General features: G+C 43.9%; 1 protein-coding gene across 1 annotated transcript; it reads right to left on the reverse strand.

Annotated features, from left to right (window-relative positions):
• Nucleotides 1–1,206: 1,206 nt before the first annotated feature.
• NABP1 (nucleic acid binding protein 1) lies at nucleotides 1,207–16,358 on the reverse strand. Its single transcript, XM_069860765.1, has 7 exons — nucleotides 16,058–16,358; nucleotides 15,781–15,919; nucleotides 12,694–12,765; nucleotides 11,233–11,305; nucleotides 10,895–10,961; nucleotides 6,624–9,257; nucleotides 1,207–1,649 (listed from the first exon to the last, which is right to left on the reverse strand). Exons 1-6 carry the CDS (start codon nucleotides 16,146–16,148, stop codon nucleotides 9,073–9,075), a joined length of 627 nt encoding a protein of 208 aa, XP_069716866.1. The 5' UTR covers nucleotides 16,149–16,358; the 3' UTR covers nucleotides 1,207–1,649; nucleotides 6,624–9,072.
• Between the last annotated feature and the right edge of the window lie 220 nt (nucleotides 16,359–16,578).

The following is a 16,578-nucleotide window of genomic DNA, read 5'->3' on the forward strand; positions in this document are numbered from 1 at the left end:
ATGGAGAACATATAACAGCTGCCTATTCTGTTCATAGCTGCAGCTCCGTAGCAGGGACAGGGACAAACGGTGCCAAGAAGCTTCTGTGGGGCTGACGAGGGGGCAGATGACCTTAGGATGGGGCAAGGTGCTGAGCCCACAAAGCCGATACAGGGCAGAAGGAGCAGAGAGACTTGATGTCTTGAAAGCCCTTGAAGGTGGCAGGGTGACAGACAACTGACACTCTGGAGCCACAGGAGTTCAGACAACTCATGAAGTAAGTCTGAAGGCAAAGGAAGGTAAAAATCACCTATAAGCCTATTTCAGTTGAAGAAAGGAGAGCAAGAAGATTTTGGAGGAAGAAGGGGAGGTACTGCTCTGTGGAAATGGTGCGTATAGGTATGCATAGGCATAGTTATTTTAGTGTTTCCCTTTTAGTAGGGTCAGGTATTGTTGTTTAGACAGCCTGAACAGCAAACCCTTCCAAGGGCATGGGCCCAACCAATAAACACTTACCCTATGCTTGCCCCCCCACAATACCCATTAAAAGGGTACTCCACACTTCTTCCTCAGTGTCCTGCACCCCACCTCTCAGTGCAAGGCACGATGGTGACATTCAAAAGACATCTAGCTCCACACAGGGCCTACCTGCCAGCTGTCAGAGATGCAGAGCTACCCCAGCAAGTGTACAGAGTATTTACAAAGCAGTTTGCTAAATTATACAAAGGGAATAATTTGCAATGTAATGGTGTGTTTGCATTCTGAATATCTGATTTCCTGTTCAACAAATAACCTAAACATTCCCAACCAAACGGATTGTAGACAAGACTTAAAACGTTTGGAGAAAAGCACTCATCCAGAAAATTAAGGTCAACACAGAACAGATGGTGCCTCTGAAAAATGTGGCTTCCAAATTTATCTTTATGTAAAATAAAAATCTTTTAAAAACCTCTGGCTGTTTGGTGACAGTCCTACTTGAAATATTGAATCTCACACTCCATGGATAATAAAGAAGCAATAAAAAATTACTTCAAAATACTAAATCTAAATAAAGTTCTCTCAACTACTATGCTGTAAGATTTTTGTGGGCATGTAAATACATATCAATAAAAGATAGATTCAATCGCTTCTGTAACCACTATAAATATTCCAAGTGCTCTCCCCATTTCCATAAATATGACCCATGACTCCCAAGTGAAAAGCTTTTTCATTTGCAGCAGTCAGGGAAAAAATGATCCTTTCTTCTTTATCAAAGTGTTTTGAAAGGCTGAATTTGAAGCCCAGCACACAGGGAGTTGTGAACAACTTGTTACAATGATGCATGAAATGCCTTCTCCAGCCTCAGAGGATTCGATCAATGGGATTGCAGGAGGATTGCTGTTATCCTGGAGGGCAGGCAATGTCACATCCACTCAGGTAGGGCAACAGAGGCTCTAATTGGGCAGGCCGGCAAACTACTTTGGTCGTACAGAAATGAGCTAGAACAAGCAGAAATAATAAGAGACAGACCTGTCAAACACCCAATGAGTAATAACATGTCGGAGACAAATCAGAATTATATTAAAGAAGCTGAGTATTGGCATAAGCAGCAGTGCAAGGTGAGAAACAGGCAGTGGAAGGCTTGGCAGGACAGCAGGTCAGCCCCATCTGTGGCTGCTAGTGAAGGCTTCCTAGACCAGAGAAAAGAGACGGTAGTCAGAGAAAACACAGAGCTGCACAGGAGAGATCTTGCAAGTTCAGGATCAGAGTGAACCAAACATGTTTGGAGGAAGAGGAAACACTTGCAGTATCTAAACCTACAGTCCCAGGGAGAGCTCCTCCCATGCACCACCGGCAGAGAACCCTGCAGACAGCTAGAGCCCTTTGACACGGCATTACTTCTGACCACCGGCTAGCACATCATCCAAATCGCTGCACACATCAGCCTTAACTTAATTTCTAAGTGGCCACCTTCATGCCTGGACTGAAGAAGTAGCCTGTGATAACATCTGTCACCCACCAGCTTCAGACATCAAAACAGCCAGGGCCGCAAAAGAATCTATTTGCCCATAACACCCAAGAAAATTCAAAATTTGCCCAGTGTGAATACGCTGCTGAAGCACATCCACAAAAATGCAAGGCTACTACCAGCTTTTGTCTGATGGCCGCTGAAAACCCAATAGAGCACCTTTTTTCCAATGTGGTTTCCAGCCATTTGCATCTACCAGAAAGTCCCACATTTTTGTAACTCATTCCTTCAGCTACAACACTGATGAAGTTGCACAGGCAGCTTCTGCAAATCCACTTTGCTAAAAAAGCTACAGGAAGCTTATTGCAGCAATTTTCCCAAGCTGATACATCCTTTTTATTTGCTTCATGATACTGACTTACTGATGTTTCTGGTCCAGCTTCCTCTAGAAATTACTTCTGATTCCCTGCACCACTGGGAAAAATAAGCTCAGCAAGAACATTTAGACTCACTGTCCGTAGCAATGGGCCCTGCCAGCAGTAAAGCACAGACAAAATGAAACTAGATTGCAAGTACTGGCAAAAGGCTTTCAAGAGTGGCTTTTGTGCTGGGGTTTCTTGCTTCAAGGTCACCCCAAACCACATCGTATGTCTGATAAGCAGCAATACAAGAAAAGCTCACTAGAGTCTTAGAAATAGTACAGAGTAGATCAAGTTCTCTTTCCCTCCCTCCCTAAGGCTTTTTTAAACTAAATTAATCTTTTCCATTTCTTTTAAGAGAAGATTAAGTTGATTTTTTTTGGTCCTATTGCATAGCCAAGCACTGCTGCTGCACACAGAAACGTCTGCATCATGGCTCCACTCCCTATTTCTAAAAATAAAATATTAAATATATCATATTAATTTGTTCACCTAGCACCTGGTGTTTAAAGTTATTTCTTGGCAACTTCTGCTCTTGGCATTTAAATATTTTTCATATTCAGCTGAAGTCTATTGGTTATCCTTCTCTGCCTTGCTAATAATTTGGTTGATGGCATGCAGGTGGGGTTCTTATAATTAAAAATACCATTTACAAAGTTTGCATTAGGTGATCTGAAAAATAGAGCACTCCACTCAAAGGTTAAATATAAGTAGGCTGCAGAGCTCTATGAAAATATTGCATAATTTAGAGATAAAAATAGTTTTGCTTTATTCAAGCTAGACAGGATAGGTAGATTTTTACTGCAATCAGCCTAAACCTCATCTCCAAGTTACATGCTCAAGTTGATTACAGAAAATTAAATTTAGTATTAATCAACCTAGGAAGGAGGAAATTAAAAAAATTAAGCTAATGCATAACTCATGGAAAATAATGGTGGAAACAGCTACAGGAGATTGTTTAATGCATCTTCATACTTGTCTCATGCCAGAATCAACTCCTGCTTCCCCAAGTCAATCATGAGAGGCATTCGTCCAACTGTTCTAAAAATTTAGCCACTACACAGGTACCACATCCACCAGCCAGAGCCCTCCAGGGCACCACCAGCCTTCTGCTACAGACCTTGCTCTGGCATCCTCCAGTGATCCTGATTATGATGTCCCTCCATCCCTGCCCTCATGGGGATACAGGGCAGGATGTGACCAGACCAGAAGCACCAGTTCTAAGACCGGTTGCTGATGGCTGCACTTCCCACCCACCAGGATGTGTTCTTTTTCTTCAGTAAAAAAAAGAGCAAGCTTTACCTACTGTCTGCAGAAGACCTGATCAAATCATGTCTGAATTCAGTGGTATCTCCTGGCCACCCTCACAGGGTGTACGGCAGAGCTGGGCAAGTGTGCTCCAAATTTCCCAAGTACTTTGCAAGACCATTTCAGTCTCTGGCCATGAACCTGAAGAAAGCTTGGCAGAGGGCTCTACAACATCCAACTGCACTCCTGTGGAGTCTCAGTTAATGACATTAAAAGGTGATTTTGTTTTCTATATTCCAATTTATCTAACACATAGCAGCTAGTCAGCCCTGTAGTGACTGCACTGTTTCGAGTTCTCCATCCTGCAAAGCAGATACTATCCCATTGAAACTTGTACAGCACGGAAGCCTTTAGTTCTAAAGCTACATGTACAGCATGAGAATTTTCTTTTGAGCTAAATCCTGATGTTTTACTCCTTTGCCAGTATTGCTCCCTGGGAAATGTAAGAATCTGGGCAGTCTTTATCAGCTGGGGGTGGGGGAAGGCAGATGTAGATGAAGTTCTTGTAACTCCATTGCTTTTTTCCCAAGAAAAGAACATCAGCAATTTAGAGAAATTAAAAAGCCAAATGAAGTCTTCAAGTTGTCCCCTTAGTCATTTCCAAACTTATTTCTAATCCCTTTGAACTCCATCTTTTGTAGTTTAGTCAACAGCTTGTTTAAGGTTTTTTTTTCCATCCCAATTAAAAGATGCTGTGTATGTTTAGACACGTTATAAGCACACAAATGTCCACCACAGAATAGATTAAAAAGCATAATCCTTATAAAAAGCCACATCATTTTCAAATTCTGTGGAATCAAGAATAAAGGAATTAGTAGCATGATTAAGGCTGTAGTCAGAAAGTTCACTTCTGAATGAATTCCTGAAGAGCTTTGCCAAAAACTCCAGTCCCTAGTTTGGTATGTGTCTTCCAACAGCTTTGTTTTGTTTGTTCCAAGTGAAGCCACGTCCCTGTGAGTGGTTCCCCCTTCAGCCAGCTCCAGTCTCACCAATTATGCAGGAGCAAAGAAAAGCACCCAGCAAAGAAGCTGTTAACTTAGCCGGGCACAGAGCACTGTAGGGTCTGGGTGTTTTGGTAGCCCTAAGAACCAACAAAACAGAGGTGGCACTAGGGACATTTGAGCATCACCAGCAGTGGCTGACATACGACCCACACCACTGCAGCTGGCAGAGCCCCTCTGAGCTCCTCAGACAGCACCTGGAACACTTGTGCTGGTAGAGGCCACAAGCCCCTGCAAATGGCAGAGAGAACGCAGCAGTCTAGAACAGAGGCTATACATTGCCCAGCACTTCCAGCACCTCCCTACAGTGCAGAGGGACTGCAGTTAGTGGAGAACCCACCCCTGGGGGATGCTCCAGGCCACTTTAAGCAGGGCACACAGCCCAGGCTGGCCAGAGGTCCCCTGGGATGCTGACACTCCCTGGCAGTGAGGACCATGTGCAAGCAGCAGCATCACACAGTGAGCGGAGCACCTAGCTTAGGCACAGCAATCATTTGTTCTATTGCAATCATTAGCAGAGCCAGGACAAGGAATCACAGCCCTGCAGCCTCCTCATAATGGGTGCTTGGTTAAGGGGGAAACTCCCAAAGTCTAACCCAACTGTAGCTCAAGAGCTAGCTGCTACCCAGAGCTACAGCGATAAAGCAGTGCTCCTCCCTGGAACCCCTCAAAAGCACAGAGCCCACACTAGGCAGCACAAGATATCACTTGGATCAAGAATAAACAGCAGGTCTGAACAGTAGGCACATCTGTGGACATGTGAGAGGAGCAAGGGAACAACCTCGCAGCTGAGAACGCACTAGACACAAGGCTGCCCAGGAAGCTTCCCCAAACACACTCAAAACCTGAGGTTTTATTAATTCCTAGTCTAATAATGCATATAGGGAGTCACCAAAGACTGCCTTATAGAACAGAAGACCCTTTGCTTTGGGGCTATGAACACAAGTGGCAGTAAACAACCATAGCATTGCTAGGTCATTAGAAAAACACTAGCATTAACATCTATCAAAAAAACAAAAACCTCCAGCAGGCTGCAGGGAATGGCATTTTTCTACTAAACACTCCTCTGTGCCCAGAGAAGTGCACACACTCAGAATGAGACCAACATGCATATGACAATGCCAAGGGCCTCATCTGTGCAGACCACAGAGACACTGGAATGTCATTTCATACAGTCTGCAGCAGCTTTGCAGAAGCTGCAGAGAGCCTTTGAAATCAGGGGATGATTAAGAGTAGCACAACTGCAATGCACAGGACTGTAACGTGCCTGTTTCAAGTTAAGACTAAAGTTAATGGAGTTGTGAAAATAGGAATTATCTCATATGCTTTGGTCCAGTATTGTTTCTTGGGGAACCATCCCATTTTTCACTGTGGACATAAGTGCGTGAGACTACCATATGTTTCATGGTACAGGACTCTTGGGATCAAGGTGAAAGACCCATGCTGAAGATGAACAGAAGGAAAACATGGAGGACTTCAGCAGATGTACAGCAAAACTCTCTCCACTGCTACACCACTAGTCTGCCATCAGTCCTTTTGTCAGGGTGTGTAAGAGATGATGTGTTGTGGGGTGATGAAAGCTGTGTCTTGTAACTCAGTGTTACCAGGATTACTTGGGTACACTTCAGCACCATGCAGTTTGTTTCTGGACACAACACCTTTGAGTTGGTTTTTTTTTTTGAGTTGGTTGAAGAGGTTTTCTTCCTTTGGCAATCTGCATCATCCCGAATGAGACTGCCCTAGCAGCAGCCTTACCTATCTTGGAAGACACCTGTAAAGAGATTCCCTAATGACTTAACCTCCAAGCACCCATGTACTGCCTTATAGTGTCAGAGTAATTCATGACAATTGCTTGTTTACATAGAGAAATGCATCTCTGCCTCTGTACATCGAGGTGATAATCATCCAAACAGACGTAAGGCGGGTTCCCAGATTTCTCTGCAGGCCAAGAACTATCTTGACCAATACCTCTGAGGGAATCAACTTTCTTGTCTTAGGTTCACTGGAAGATCAGAAGACCTCAAAAAGTTACTATGATTATATTAAAGGCCATGTGACTTTTGAGAGCAGATTTTCCCCTGCAAAGAAGTAAAAATCCATTAATAATCTGCAATAGTTTCACATAAGAAACAGGGAGACAGGAATGCTACTAACCTTGAAAACATGAAGACCAGCCTCTTGCTTTTTTTCTTCCCAACTGCAAATCAACCATCCATTTGACAGCAAGCTTTTCATCTTATACCACTTAGCAGTAATCTCACTTGTTATTTGGAATTTGTGAACAAGTACTCTGTTTATTAGCTTAATAAAATCTCAAATGCACAGAGCTACAAACATTAGGCACCTCAGCACACACTAACACAGGATTCCCAACTATTTCAACCTTCTTTATGCTGTAGGGAAGCCAAGACCACCAGGATTTGAGACCCATGGTGGAGATACCCCAAGATCCCCAGCATGGCATAACTTGCACTGTTCACTTGCTGCCTTTACAGCTACTACTGGAAAGCACAGCTCTTGCACTGTACCTGCATCTCATCTACCTCTGGTACAACATACATGCTTCACAGGTTTAGAAGTCCTCTTGGCTTCCTTCTCACAAGCATATCAGATGTCTTAATGCAACACTGCATAACAGTTTGTCCATACATCTAGACTCTACATGACTTATTTAAATAACTAAGCAATTTTAAGTCCCTGAGTCATATACCACATCCTTACATTATTTCTCCAAAGTCATCCCATGCTTTCTGGTTCACCAGTTAGCACTCTTCATAATAGCACCCATGGGTGATCTTGTGAGGCACACCACCCTGTTGTGTTCAAGACAAGTTTCACTAGTTCCACCTGGAAGTGGCTACTGGGGCAGCACTTGACCAGACCAGATGCAAACAGCCCTCAGGTGTCTGGACACAGGACTCTAAGCCTCCTTTCAGAGGTTTGCTGTTCCTTGCATGTATTCCAGTATTTCAGACTAAGCAAGGAACTTCTACCAATTAGAAGCAATTTTCAACAAATCATCATGATCGGAGTACCAAAAGCAGAATTATCAAATGTAGATAACATGTAAACATTAGTGACACAGTAGTAGATTGAATTAATATGAACAACCACAGAGACAACTCAATTCAGAAATAGCCTTTTGTCATGTAGTCTTTATGGCTTGACAGAAATAAAAGTTAATTTGTTTTTGAAATGGTTAGTGCAATTTTTTATTTGAGAGGTCAGCTATAAGAAGAATTAAAACAGATGAATCCAGTATGACACCTCAGCTTCCAAGTTGTTTTTGAACCTGATCCAAAATATGGCACTGGACTCTTACCTAGAGTCAAGGCATTTGTGATCTCAGAAACAAAACCACAGCTATTTTTCCCCAAGAGATGGTGATGAGGGGGTTTAATTTGTTAAGGGATAATTCATATTTCACATAAAACAGAGGAAGGAAAGCTTAGCAGCATCAGAAGTCTACGTATGTGCTTGGTCAGCACCTCTGCAATCGATACATACAGCTCCATCTAATATGCAATTCATTTGGAGAAGCGAATGAAGGAAGGAGAAGTAGGCAGCCTCATTGAAGAGATGGGTAATGCAGCATTTGAGAACAGCTCTTTCCTGGAAATTCAGAGTCCCACAAAGTAACCATGGGCTTTTACACAAGGAGTAGTTACAACCAGCGTATTCCCCCATACTGTCTGAATTTAGATCTTCCTCTCCCACTATTTCATGCAAAGCAAGAATGAACAGCCAAGCTTCTATCCAAATCAAAAATCACCATCCCTTTCCTTGACAGTGATAATGGTGTTTATGAAGAATGTAAGTAGTGTACACCTTTCTGGAATCAGAAGTCAAGCTTCAAGACACTCACCATGTCTTCAACTTTCATCTGAGTTACCCATTCTCCGATTCAGGAGAGACCACTAGGTGCTGACACCACCATTTCCTTATACTTATTGCTTTTACAAGCTGTATCAGTTCCTAGTTCACAAAAGCATCTTTGCTCTTCCCCTTAATTTCTCTTCCAAAACAAAGAACTCCCACTAACCCTTATGGAAGTCAACATATGTGCACACAGGACGTGAAAGAACTTTTAAGGCTATACGGCTAACCAACAGAAACAAATATACATACATGTAACTGAAATTCTCTTCCATTTAGCAAAGGGTACCAAGTTTTAATTGAGACTCTTCAACCTGTTACACTGTCTCCTCCTACCCCCTTAGTTTATGGGGAAGACTCACTGTGCTTCCCTATGCAAAACAAGAAATAGATCACATCAAGTTTGCTCCATAGACCAAAAGATAGAAATAAAACCACAATAAAGGACAAACTGGTTCACAGTTAACTATAAATAAAAGTGCAGTAAGTGTTCAAGTAGAGTGTAGAGTTTAAGCAAGCTGTACAACCACATTTGGCATAGTCATCTTTTAAAGGCTCTGCGTGGGTCCCTCCCATTACTGACAACAGGAGGAGGCTGAACACTATTAGCTGGTGCTGGATTTACAGGTCCTCGTCCATTGCCTCTACCACTACCTGCATAAGAGTGGCCATGATTATACGTAAATGGAAATCCACTCGATTCGGGTCCAGTTTGTAAACCATTTCCTGAAAAGACAGAAAAAAAGGTTATCACAAATTCCAAAGACTGAAATCATTGTTCCCTCACATAATTTTAGCAGCAGGGAACACCTGGATTTTGCAGCAACCAGCAAACTCTCAGTACCAGAAGAAGAAGGAAAAAGCCCTCTGGCATTTCAAGGCCCCAGACTACAGCTAACACTCTCTGCCTCCCCAACCATCTCTCCACCCAACTTCCAACTTAAGCAAGAAGGGTCGCAGTTGCACACCAATTCTTTGCCCAACAGAGACACTGGAGTCTCCCAAAACTAGACTGGTGCTTTTCAAAACATGCATTGTCTTGTAGGTCACACAAAGACATTCCAGAGAGACAGCAGGCCAGTAGAAGTCAAGGAGAAACAAGCAAAAGAAAAGCAGGCTACACAAAGCTACTTGCATCATTCCCCACTACCAGACACACAAATAGAAAGCTGCCTTGTGAAGCAACTCAGCTAGTATCAAGTGCTCATGAACTTAAGCCTCATAAGCATCACTGTTCATGCTTTGCTGGTGGGAAGAGGGACAGCTGAAAAGGCAGAATGACAACAGGAAGTATTGGGAGAGAATGAAGAGACAAAAGGAAATCATTGCATTTAAAGACCACATAAGAAGCAGAAAAAAGTTTCAGAAAACATGCACAAATTCAGTGAAAACAAAGCTGTCCACCACCCAAAGCAGGGACACCTAGCAAGTACCTACAGACTAACAGGGCTGAAAGCCCACTTAGCTCTGGCACTTAGGAAACCCTGCCCTCCATGCACTGCCCTTCTTTGCTCAGAAGCATTCAATTTTTAAAGAACAGAAATAAGGGACACGAAAATCATGTTGGTAAAGAGGAAGCAGACCATCACTGAATTGAGGAGACAGATTTAACAGCAAGTTATGGATTAGCATGTTGTCATCTACCAGCACAGCTTAACTATACAACACCATGCACATCAGATATGCAGGACATAGAATAACTAAGGTTCCCTCTCAGCTTATACCCACTCAAATCTTTACACAGTTTTCTTGAGCTTCAATGTTTAAACACATCACAAAATGATCCAGCCATGTCAAATACTGGAACTCAGATTACTACCACTTCTGTTTTGAGGAGCTAGCAAGGCCAGATTGGATGGGGTCTTGAGCAGCCTGGTCTAGTAGAAGGCGTCCCTGCCCATGGCAGAGGGGCTGGAACTGGATGATATTTAAAGTCCCTTCCAACCCAAACCACTTTATGATTCTCACCTGACAGGAAAGCCGAAGTGACCAACAAGGTTAAAGTATTTAATTTTTAAAATCAAGGTCTCTGGCAGTTTAAAAAGAACGGAATTTAAAGTGACATAAAAAAAAAAACCAACCCAAAAAAAAAAATCTTTGAATGCACCAAAACTAAGGATTAGTCAAGTTCCTTTACATGATACAGGCACCTTGAATATTCTGATCTCTTCCACTTCTAGGGAACCAAATCTGGAAGTGTTATTCAGGCAATGTTCACGCTTACGTGCTCACAGGTTCAGGCCCCAGTCTCAAAGACTCTTTAGGGCACTTCTGTCCCAGAGTGGAGGACCCTTAGCAAGATATTTTTTTTTTTTTATTCCTCTTAAGCATGTCTCATCCTTTCATAGAATGAAAGAACTTACCCAGTGGCCCAAAAGTACAAGAACCCATATTACTTGATGCAGAACTATTATTCTGTTCACCCTGTGCCTTCAGAGAAATGCAAAAAAAAAAAAAAAAAGAGAAGACATGGATCAGAGAGAGAAATTTAACATTTTTTTTTACAGGAAGGGGCTTATTTTTTTCCCCTCCATGTTCTTTATAGTGACTCAACATGGAATTTATCCAATTATTGGATTATTTTTATATACCGCTTCAAGTCCATTTTTCCAGAAGAGTCACATCTGATGACAGCCTAGTATGAAGTATTCAGAACAAAGAGCACTTTATGCCAGAAGCCTCAGATAAAAGTTTAACATACCAGTTTGTTCTGCCCAATGTGTTCTGAGTTGGGCTCACTGAAGTTTGGCACTTCTGAGTATACCATGCAGAACCTGGGGAGAAATTAGGATTATAAGGAAGTTCTACAGACATTTTTTAATAAGTTTTTAATTCCAACTTGAAGAATTTATGTTCTTAATATATGTCATCACCTAGAAGTAACTAATCCAGACCCCACTGTTCAGAATACACACAGGCATTAAAATGCTCTTTCATCCTTGTGAGGAAGCCTTCACATCTTCCTGGTGAGGGCATTTCAGTCAAGCAGAGGCCAGTACACATTTACTCTAGGAAGTAAAATGGCCTAAAGAAAACAAAAGGTGATGAAACTGCTCCTTCTGCCTCTCTCCCAGCTGCATAATCTTGTCCAGCAAACACTCACAAGGTCACCTGAGGCACAGTCACCCAGCCTGCTCCCAGACTGGGACTGCGTTGGTCTCTAGGGAAGCCTTAAACACTCCTACACAATCCCATTCTATGGACTGGCCATTAACATAATGCACAGAGCAGTCCAAAACAGGGAATGAAATTCAAAACATCCTTTTCCACTCAAAAGTGCTAAGGAAGAATAGGCCCATAAACTCACCACATGGAAATTATGGCAGAGGGGAAAAAAAGATTTAGACTTGTTAAGCAAAAGTGGAGCTCCCACCTCCTCCTGGGACACACCATCTAGATAAGGACTTACTCTGCTCCAGCATGGTGGAGAAAAAACCCACTGGGTAACACTTCTGAGGCAATGGCTTTGCACCAAAGAAAATCTGCAGATCGTCCCTCCAATTCCATCTCAGCACTAAGCATTTTTGAACAATCCAAGAATAGAGGTGGCCATCCTACAGTCCCACTTCCCTGATGATTACAAGGTCTCCCACCACACATTGTGCAACAGCAGAAATACTGTCCTGGCTAGAAAATGCTGCTGTTTTTCCCACTGCCTGTCAAGTACATTACTCACACTTGTTCTTAGTCAGGGGGAGTTGCCGCCTCAGTTTGTGGGCAGTTTAAAGAAGGTTTAATGACACTTGCTTCTGTTTAGATGATTCATTGCAGCTACCTTCATCTTCCTTGCACTGCTTGTCTCATGCACAGTACACACAAGTCTTCCACCAAAATAAAATGGTAATTCAAGCTGAGGCCTAGATAAGCTATGCTTGTCATTTATATAGATTTGCCCCCTGTTCCAAGTAAAGCCCAGAGCTGTGCCATGATCAAGGCTGATTTTCTTCAATACGCCTAGAATCCAGAGAGGGTCAGAAGCTCATTACCACAACAGCACATAAAAAACCCACACCAGTTGCCTGTACTGCACCTATCCATGATCAATCAACAGGCCTTTACTGCCCTAGCTTCTATTTACAAAGAGTTAAGTGATCTTATACTTACCATGTCTCTCCACTGAGAAAAGCACATAACACTTCAAGTATAAACACACAATACTTACTCCCCAATTTTATGCAGCTCGCCTCCTCGTCCTGTGTAAAGCGTCAGGCATCCTTTCCATAGAGATGCATACCTGGCAAAAGGAAAAAGCAAAGCAGTGTCTCTTAACAAATGAGAAATACCATTGTTGAAAAAGAAAGCAGAAACATGCTATCTTCCACAACTGAATATGTATTACATATCAACATAAATGGACTAAAATTTCCAGGGACCCCAACTTTACCATGCTTAAGTTTTATAGATGCATGTTTTACTTCTAGTAAAAAGTAATTGAAGCTCAGCTGAGTCTTTTTGCAGTTCCAGGAAAGCAAACTATTATTTTGGATGTTCTTGCTCTGTCTGGAGCAGACCTTATGACTGTTCCTACAGATAAAAGATATCTTGCCAGAAGCAGTATCTCTGTTACCATTCACTGACAACTCTCAGTTCTGCTTTCAGCAGGAGCCAAGAAGAGTAACCTTTGCTCACTGAAGAATATAAATACCGCTACTGAATATGCATAATAGAAAGTGCTTACTTCTTTAGCATAGGTCCTTACCAGATATGTTTAAAGGCACGAGCCTGACCATCATGTTCCAAGCGATACACTGAAACGCAATGTAATCACTTCTTGATGACAGAAACATTCACTTACAAGATGGCATGAGTGCACTCTGGTCTTTATGGTGGCACTTGACTTCAAGTATTGTAATCCGAGTTATGCAAAATTTTCTGTATAATTGTTCCTTTCAGTGAGGGGCATCATTTACATGAAGAAAATAAAAATACAGACCAGAAACCCAGGTGTAGCGCAAGGGAGTTAACAAGAACATGTGTGTCATCTAGCAAAGGAATAGAGAGTCCCAGCAACTGCACTCAGGAGTCAGAGCTATCTGGACAAGTCACCACTTCCTTACGCTTGGGGTCTATATCAGGAACACAGATAACAAACCTTCCTCTTGCCCTTTGCCTTATCTGCTGAGATAGGGAGCCATCCAGCCACAAAGAGAGCCTCAGAGGCACCAGGGAGGAGTCAGGTTGGCAGGACAGGACCATAACACCAAATTAACAATAACCTGTACTTCAGGATCAGCAGTAATGCATAGTATCTACAGTTACAGAGCCTGCCTCAGGAGTCTTCCATCCAGAAGCAGGATTAATGCTTCTCACTTCATAATGCTACCTTTCACCCTAAAGACTGCCTCCATGCTTCACCTTTAATAACCAGCTAGTTGGACAGTTTTGGAGTAGAGCATAAAGGAAAAGAGCTACCAAATAATAAATTTAAATCAAGCATATATTCACTAGGACAAGACCCAGCAAATCACAGGACTGATAAACCCCAGCACAAAGTTATTCCACTCATGCAAATGTTTAAGAGCTAGCCATAAAGCATTTAACTCCAGAATGAACTTCAAATTTAGAAATATTAACTGCAGCAGCTTCCTGTAAACAGGTTAATCAGCACATCTGCTTTTGCAGAGGAACGCATCTACAGCTTGAAATTTAGCAGAAAAAGGGGACGTTTCAATGTGGGACCTAGCTAAGGTTTTCTGCTTTTAAAGGTGCTAGTCTGCACTGAAAAGTCAGATTAGCCTACAGAGCTGAAATTTACCTGCCTTGCAACGGCTCACACTCAAATTAATCCTGCTTGAATCAAGTATAAAATTGCATTTGGAGAACCTTGTATGCCAGCACAAGGATGTTTTTCTTAAGATGAGTCAAACCAGAATGTATTCAGCTTCTGCCATTTCACCCTCTAAGCAGTCCCAAGTGAGCATGAAATTCATGTAAATGAAGGCATGACTTAGCCACCCACCAGCAATAGTGACGTCAACTCATAAATTTATTTCATACAAGTTAACTCCCTTTCTGACATGAAGGGATACAACGACCCTCCCATTTGTTGCACTGAAACACCAGAGCAGCTACACTAAGCCAGTCACAGAGCTGAGTACAGTAACTGCGCTTAACAGTATCACTATTAATTTCTGTCAATGTCATTCGCACAGAGGGCTTTGTGCTGGCCCAGAGCCAGGGTTTAGTTCCACCCACTTCAGCGTCAGAGCACTCCACGTGCTCTCCACGCAAGCAGGCTTCCCCAGAACCACCTCTGCCAAGAGGCAGCCCATTTCATATGTAAAGGACATTTACATAGGAGGAAGCAGCTGTAGTTTTGGTGGCAAGGGTCATTCGATTTCACTCTAAACCCAAAATCACATTCAAATGAGCAACTTAAGAGCAGCTCTGTCAGCAGCTCCACCAAGTAACCTTTTGCATACTTTTTCATAAAAACAACTTTAAAGGACCTTATGCCTGCTGTAGCTCCACCATCTCCTGGAATACTGTAGGCCAAAGGCTCAGTGCAATGCATTCTAAGTGTAACCTAACTGGCACCAAGAAATCAAATGAAAGTGACTTATCACTTTGTTATCGACAATTTAAGTAAAATAGATAAGGATTTTCAAATTGAAACTAGTATTCTCACAGACAGCAAATGCGGAGGGTTTTTTTATTAAAAAAAAAAATACAACAGCTCTGAAAAATGAACTGCACCTAAGCAAACTAACATGCTTTACAATGCAGCCCTAATATGACTTTTTATAGTGAATTTGAAACTCCTCCTCCTTTGCCTGTCATTTCTGTTAAACCCATTTCAATGAAAAGCAACTTTTCTGCAAAAGACACATTAATCATTCCCTCCTTCCATTAAGGAGCTGACTAGTAGAGTCAAGAACTGGCTATAAAAATAAGAACATGCTTTTGACTTCCCTACTTGACTTACAGACCAGGACCGACTGTTGCATTCCCCCTCCCGTGTGCCCCAAACCAAGTATCTTCTTAAGAAGCCTTTTTGAAAGCCAAACAAGCCTCTTACCCACCACCTCCTCATTAAAAATGCAAGCCCTTCCTAGCTATCTATGAGACTGTAAGCTCCTGCCAGGCACGTTCTGGGCTGGAAATGATGGTTTAACTCGGCAGCAGACCTCGGGGTGCCGCCTCGGCAGCGGGGAGGCTGTGCAGAGGCGGCCCGCGGTGTCCTCCCCGCGCCTCCGCCTGGGTGACAAAGGGCTCGCGGCCCCTGGTGGGGGGGCGGCCCCGTACGCACCCTTTGGTCAGGCGGATGATGTCCCCCGGCTGGATGAGGCCGCCGATCTCGTCCCACACGGAGATGGTGATGCTGCCCGTCTTGTCGGCCACTTTGCAGGACCTCACCTCGTGCCCGTCCTTCGTCTTGGTGACCCGGCCTGCGGGGAGAAGCGAGGCTCAGGGAGGCGGGAGGAGGGGGGCGCATGGCCCCGCCATCCCCCCCCCACCCCCCCAACCCCACGGGGACACGCGTGGGCGACCCGGCGGCGGGGCGTGCCGTGCCGGGCGCCACTTACCGATCTCCAGCACAATAAAGATGACATTTAAGTTTTTCAGCCCAGGTTTTATGTCTTTTATGAGGTGGTACGTGTCGCTCGCCGCGCTCATGCTGCGGGGGGTAGGGCTGGCGGGGAGGGCCGAGCCCGCATCCCGCGGGGGAGAGGCAGAGGCGCAGGGCCCGGCGTAGAGGGGACGAAGGGGGGACCGGCAGCCCTCACAACGGATGGGGACACGAGCACCGAGGGGCTGCGCAACGACTGTGCGGCACTCCCGCCCCCACCGATTCCCCTCACAACCAACACAAATCCAACCACCCTCCTCCCGCGCTTGCCTGCACTGAGGAGCACATGTGCGCCGCGCTCCCTTTTATAGTAACCGGGCGGGCCCACCCCAGCCGCCTGGCGGTGGTGACGGGGGGGGCGGTGCAGAATGGAACCGTCCGCGGCACGCGGAGCGCCGGGACTGGGCAAGAGGCGGGCGCGAGCCGGCGCCGCGCACTGATTGGGCCGCGCCGCCGCCATCTTCCCCCCCTCCCCCC

Source organism: Phaenicophaeus curvirostris, chromosome 7, assembly GCF_032191515.1.
Source record: "Phaenicophaeus curvirostris isolate KB17595 chromosome 7, BPBGC_Pcur_1.0, whole genome shotgun sequence".
In the NCBI taxonomy this organism is placed as follows: Eukaryota; Metazoa; Chordata; class Aves; order Cuculiformes; family Cuculidae; genus Phaenicophaeus; species Phaenicophaeus curvirostris.